The 6,299-nt window shown below is 42.5% G+C and overlaps 1 protein-coding gene across 4 annotated transcripts; it reads right to left on the bottom strand.

Annotated features, from left to right (window-relative positions):
* Positions 1-682: 682 nt before the first annotated feature.
* RMI1 (RecQ mediated genome instability 1) lies at positions 683-6,009 on the bottom strand. Of its 4 annotated transcripts, none has more exons than XM_069001158.1 (3): positions 5,946-5,982; positions 5,693-5,813; positions 683-3,553 (listed from the first exon to the last, which is right to left on the bottom strand). In XM_069001158.1, exon 3 carries the CDS (start codon positions 3,523-3,525, stop codon positions 1,642-1,644), a length of 1,884 nt encoding a protein of 627 aa, XP_068857259.1. In that variant the 5' UTR covers positions 3,526-3,553; positions 5,693-5,813; positions 5,946-5,982; the 3' UTR covers positions 683-1,641. The 4 variants fall into 4 exon arrangements, with proteins under 4 accessions (XP_068857259.1, XP_068857260.1, XP_068857261.1 ...); XM_069001159.1 differs by adding an exon at positions 5,444-5,557 and having other exon boundaries at positions 5,693-5,976; XM_069001160.1 differs by lacking the exon at positions 5,693-5,813 and adding an exon at positions 5,444-5,557 and having other exon boundaries at positions 5,946-5,963.
* Between the last annotated feature and the right edge of the window lie 290 nt (positions 6,010-6,299).

Below are 6,299 nucleotides of genomic sequence, written 5' to 3'. Positions count from 1 at the left end.
CAGCAAGGTAGGATCCAGACAGGCAAAAGCTTTTGCTGTTATGGTTCTAAACAATGTACAGTTCCCAAAAGCCTCAGAAAATAAACTCAGAGGTGGCTCACAGGGTTATCATTTGCTCAAGTTCTCTTCACAGTGGGAAAGGCGAGGAAAGAAAGGGACACAGGGATGTTTGTGTTTCTAAAATGTACAAAATAAAGCCTAAAAACCCTCATGCCTCAAGCATGAAAACCCTCAAGATGTCCCACGCTCCATCTCCCTCCATTTTTGCCTTACTTAGCAAATTACCTCTAGTTTCCCTTGGAGTCTTGAAGCATGTTTCTCAAATTGGGATTGAACAGTAAGGCTATACTGACAATCTGTCACAGCAAATCTCAGTAGCCTAACAGACATTGTTTGAAGAAAGGTTTTGAAAAAAGATACTGACAGGTCAATTAAAAAAAATCCGTCTCCTAGCCATCGATTTTACATGCTTTGCAAACACTACCAACAGTGGGCAGACAGCTCCTATCATTGGTTCCCCTACTCCTGCCAGAATATTAATTCTTCTGAACTCACAGGGAAACAACCCAACTCAAACCAATCAACCAAAGGAAAAAACCAACCAAACAAAAAAACTCCAAAAAAATAAGAGAAGGGGAAAGGATGGGAAGAAGAAAAAAGAAGAACAAAAAACTTAATCAAATAATTTCTCATACTCTATACACCCAGCAAAATCCATATTTTTATTTCAAAGTGACTAAGCAGCATCCACCAAAATTTAAATGAAAACTTTAACATATTATTTTAGTAGAAGAAATTAAAAAAAAATCAATCAAATTTAAGACGAACATTAAACATATACTATACAACATATGTGCAGCACAAGTATTTGACTACTGTGTAAAAATGTTAGTCAAGTAAACATAATAGTTAATGAATGAGTTTGTCTCTAGTTTCAAAACTATTAGCAACGATTAACATTTACATGACAAAAAAAAAATAGAATCCCCATAGGTTATAATAATTTTCTACTAATCAAAATTTTTAAACACTTGGCCTTCTTTTTAATTATTTCTAAAAATATAGAGGTTTTTTTAATCTCCTTTTTGTATAGGATTGGATTTTTTTTCCTCACACCTGAACCTTTAGAAGACAATCTTTCATTTCTCTATACTTTAGGTTCTTGCACAGTGAATATAGATTTGAGTCTTCAGATTGGCATAGTCAGAAGGGACTGTATTTAAACTATAATTTGTTATTTAAGTTTATTCAACTGATTTTCTCCAAGAAAAAACTGAGTCTCCTGTACCTTTCTTTTAAAAATCAGGTAAGTACTTGAAAAAGTAAAATAACAAGATGGTTTGTTCATTGTTATACATCTCCTGACAAATTCTGCCACTCAGCATTACCAGTCTAGAACACGCAGGATTTTGCAGACTGAAAAATTCAAAACAGAAATATTTGAAATCTTATTCCAATACTGTCACCATAAAAAACAAACTGCCCAGTTTTGCTCCAACAAGTAATCTCCTTGTCTCACTTCTACATTATAACTCCTGATAAAAGACACACCACTTAACTTTAAAATTTAACTTTCTAGAGTTCTTCAAGGGAAATCTGACTTAAACATTTCCTAATATATAGTCTGCAAGTTTGCACACGTTATTTATTCAAACGTTTCTTCAATTGTTCTAGATGTGAAGCATCAGCATCCTGGAGAATTAATACAGTAGCTTTAGACTGAAATGGATTAAACTCAATAGTCATCAAACAACAGAGATCTATCAGCTGTTTTTGACATTTTTCTAAACCATCCTTAAGTTTTAGACGTACAGCTGGATCCTTTTTCAGCCTATTCATTTCAGGCACTGAAAAGCCAATCAAACTTGTTAGAATATAATCAGCAAAATCTACTTCAAGATAAGCAGAGCCATCAGAAATTTTTGCCTTTATACCCCAGGACCCATTGCTTTTTGTGAGGTTTCCAGTGAGAGTGACAATAAAACATTTAACTTTCAGAATTGTAACAGTTGCTGGTTTTTTTGCAAGGAGAAGGGAAATATATGTGAAAGGTGGAGAATTTAAATCTAAATGTGCCTCTACTGTCTTGCAAGGAAAGATCTGTGAATCACGTTTCTGCTGATCTCCTTCTGGATCCATTTTTAAGGAATGTACAGGATTATCATTTAATACCCTGCTGTCAGAAGTGTGCTGCTGTTTACATCTGCTCTCATCTAGGTCTGTATAATTCTGCCCTTCCTCAGGAGGATTTTCCAAAGAAAAATCTGATGAACTGCAGGTCTGAGGTAAGCCCTTGTGCTGCAAAAACTTATTCATGCTACTTCCATCTTCATCAAATATCATTCTTCTCACGTTCTTTTCCTTGCTGATAGTTTCCCTGGGCTTATCTCTTTCATTCACATTGCCTTCTTCACCAGTGCGATTTAAAGATGAATTGCAGGAGCTTCCAGATGTATGTGGAAGTTTGCCAGTAATTAAACCTATGTTTCTGTTCATGACCACTGGTGGCACTTCTTCTATCTCTCTTTGCATCTCTTCTTCCAGAAGAAAGTCATCTTCTAAAGGAAAGTCATTTAAAAAGTCATCAGCATATTCTATGGGAGGTGAAACTTGTTCAGCTGAGTGAGGCAAAAGATTTCCAGATTTTTGTAGCAAAACACTTCCAGTGTGTGCAGTCAGTGAACCTGAGGCTGTATCAAAATTGTTGGTTCGACTATAGTATCCACTTTCTAAAGATGTTTGGTTGTTTAAAGTAAATTCATTCCTTTCATCAAGGCTGGCTAAAAGCTCTTCATCTGAAGGTCCAAGAGTTTGTTCTAATTCATCCACAGGCCTTGAAAAAATCTGTTCATGTCCAGCTTGTCCAACAGCATTAGGGTTCTCAGTTTCTCCAATTAATCTAGCAAGGACTCTTTCCTGACAATAATCCTCAAAAAGAGCATCAACTTCACCCCCCAACAGTTTCACATTTTCTGGTTTAAGCAGAAGAACTCCAAGACGATATGAAATATTGCCGTGTACAGTGATTTTTGTTCCAGGAGGAAGGTTACTGCAGAGGACAGGCACTGGTTGATACTCCATGCCCTGAATTTGATGTATGCCATCAGTTAGTTGTAGCATCAGCATCCGAGTAGGCTTTGCTTCCCAGGGCTTCTGAAATGCCTGAGTACTGGCTGTTACTTCTTCATTTACAGTGCTTTTCCCTCTTAGCTTCTGCAACTGAGAATATGCTGGCTGGCTAACATCAACCAGTGAATCAATCTGTATGGAGTAGAAGCCTGATAGCTCTCCTTTGGGAGTATCTAAGATGCAGTTAGGCAAAATGGGATATTCCAAGTCTCTCAGATCAGTGAGAAGCCATTGCTCAAATACTTGCTTGTTAATCTGAGCTTGACTTAAGTTACTACCACTATTTTCTTCCTGGATCCAATTAATACATGCTTCCAGCCATGTCAAGGGAACTCTAACATGCCATGTGGATGAAAGCCAGGTTTCCACTCTTGCTGCAATGCTAGATGTAGACATTTTCTTTTATGGCAAGAGACTGAATGCCCTATAATGGAATTCAAAAATCCATATTTAATCTTCTGACAAAAACTGAATTAGGACAAGTTTCATGCTCATATAATATAAAAAAATTTAAATTAAAAACACTTCCACAGACAATAAAATTCACAGGGATTTCCAACATTTAATGTTTCAATCAGCATAAAAGGTATGTGCAATTATCAGCATAAAAGGTATGTGAAAAATATAAGAAAAGTATGGAGACTTATACAAGAAATCAAGCTTAATTTCTGTTGATTTAATTAGAAAAATGTAACTGAAATCCTTTTCTTATGGATGGAAAGTGAATGGGCAAAAAAACCCAAACCAAAACAGCAGTAGGTTTTTAAATATATTTCCTCTTTTTTTTAATGGTTTTCTTTCTGTGTGTGCTGCTGTAAACACCCAGTTTACTTTAGAAACTGACTTGAGATGTTATTCTCCCGCTTCACCAGCACTGTTATGAACAGAAGTAAGAGGATCTATAGAACCCAGCTGTGGTCTATCAACACTTAATATCAGAGGGGTGACTGTCAGTCTGTGACTGAAAGCTTTGTACCGGACAAGAGAAAGCTGGCTTGAAACATTGTTATCTAGAAACCCAGTGCAGGACTTGGCTGCAATAGCACCAAGTCTTGGCAGCTATCACTTCAGAGACATCAGTGGCTAATTAACTTCTTGTTAGTTTAGGAAGTAGCTGTGCACAAACAGAGTAGAACAGACGTACTTCAGTTGGAAGGGACTTTGAATGATCATCTAGTCCAACCACCTGACCACTTCAGGGCCCACCAAAAGTAAAAGCACATTACTAAGGATGTAGTCCAGATGCATCTTAAAGACTAACAGGTTTGGGGCATCAGCCACCCCTACAGGAAGCCTGTTCCAGTGTTTGATCATGATCTTAGAATAGAATCATTCAGGCTGGAAAAGGCTTCCAAGATCATTGAGTCCAACCTTTGACTGAACAGCACCATGTACACTAGATCATGGCACCAAGTGCCATGTGCAGTTGCTTCTTGAACAGTTCCAGGGGTGGTACTCCATTATCTCCCTGGGCAGCCTTTCAATGCTTAAACACCTTTCTGTGAAAAATTCCTGGTGTCCAACCCGACCCTCCCTTGTTACACCTTGAGGTCAGTCTCAGAGACTGACCCCCCACCTTGCAACAATTTCCTTTCAAGTAGTTGTGGAGGGTGATATGGTCTCCGCTGAGTCTCCTCTTCTCCAGCCCTGCTCACTCAGCCACTCCTAATACCACTTACTCTCTAGGCCTTTCACCAGCCTTGTTGTCCTTGGTAAAGAAATTATTCCTATTGTCAAGTCTGAATCTCCCCTAATACAGCTTTGAGCCATTCCCACATCTCCTGTCGCTGAATCCCAAGGAGAAGAGATCAGTACATCCCCCTCCACATCCCCCCTAAGGAAGCTGTACAGAGCAATGAGGTCACCATTTCAGCTCAGCCTCCTTCTCTCCAAACTAGACAAACCCAGAGCCCTCAGCTGCTCCTCACAGCATCTGCCTTCCAGCCCTTCCACCAGCTCTGCCGTCCTTCTCTGCACCATTCAAGGACCTTCCCGTCCTTCTCAAACTGTGGGGCCCTGCACAGCACACAGGACTCAGGGTGAGGCCGCACCACGGCTGCATCCAGCAGGATGATCCCGATCCCAGCTGGTGCTGCCGTGTCTGATGCAGCCGGGATGGGTTTACCCTCCTGGCTGCCCGGGCACACACTGCTGGCTCACACTGAGCTGCTGCCCACCAGCACCCCCAGATCCCTTGCTGCAGGGCTGCTCTCCACACACTCCTCTCCCAGCTTATACTTGTGCCCAGCTTTCCTGCATCCCAGGGGCAGAATCTGTAATTGTTCTTGTTAACCTTCATGCCACTGATAATTACCCAGTGCTCCAATCTATATCCAGATCCCTTGGTACGGCTCTTGTCCGTCGAGAGAGTCAGCAGCACCTCGCAGTCTGGTATCGCCAGCGCACTTGCTAATAGTGCATTCAACTCCTGCATCCATAACATTGATACAAATATTGGAAAGATATTAGGTTGCCTAACTGTGCATGGATCATATTCAATCCCTTAGAAAGGGCGACCGAGGACCTCAATCTCTTTACAGAACACAACGAAAACAAAACCTACCGTAAGAATATTTGAGAAACACCAGGTGTGGGTATTGTTGGTTTTTTGTTTGGTTTTCCATTAAAGCCTGCCTCCGAGCTCTCCCCAAAAGATCCACCGCTCGGAAGATATCGCGTAGTTACTTAAACCAAGTAAAGCGACAGCTTTCAGCAGGGGAGGCGAAGGGGATGAGGGAGGGAAGCAGAGGCGGAAGGAAGATGAGGACAGGCCGGACCTCGCAGCCCCGTCAGAGGGGCCGAAAGCTCCAACTCACCGAGGCGAGCGAGCGGCCCTGGCAGGGCGGCCCCGGCAGGGCGGCCCCGGCTCCCGCCGGCCTGAGGGATGGAGCAGCGCCCGAGCCCGCGCTCCCCAAAAGCGCCGCGCGCACGCACCAGCCAATAGGAGGCGCGCGTCGAATCATCGCGAGAGTTTCGCCACAGCCGGCGCCGGGCTGCGCGCACAAGGCGGGGTTTTAGCGGCCGCCATTTTCTCGCCTCCCGGCCGCAGCCGCTCCCGCTTTCCTGGGGCGCCTCTCCGCTGCCCGCGCCGCTCGCAGCGCGGCTCTCGCCGCTCAGGTAGGAAAAGCCGGCCGGCCGCGGCGCGGGTCTTACGACGCCACCTTTTCTGC

The sequence above is a fragment of the Aphelocoma coerulescens genome (assembly GCF_041296385.1).
Source record: "Aphelocoma coerulescens isolate FSJ_1873_10779 chromosome Z unlocalized genomic scaffold, UR_Acoe_1.0 ChrZ, whole genome shotgun sequence".
In the NCBI taxonomy this organism is placed as follows: Eukaryota; Metazoa; Chordata; class Aves; order Passeriformes; family Corvidae; genus Aphelocoma; species Aphelocoma coerulescens.
The sequence above is the reverse complement of the archived record's forward strand: the minus strand, read 5'-3'. Positions and strand labels throughout refer to the sequence as shown.

What these genes read in the sequence shown, in the direction of transcription:
- RMI1 (XM_069001161.1), bottom strand. Translation starts at nt 3,525, where the DNA reads ATGTCTACATCTAGCATTGCAGCAAGAGTGGAAACCTGGCTTTCATCC.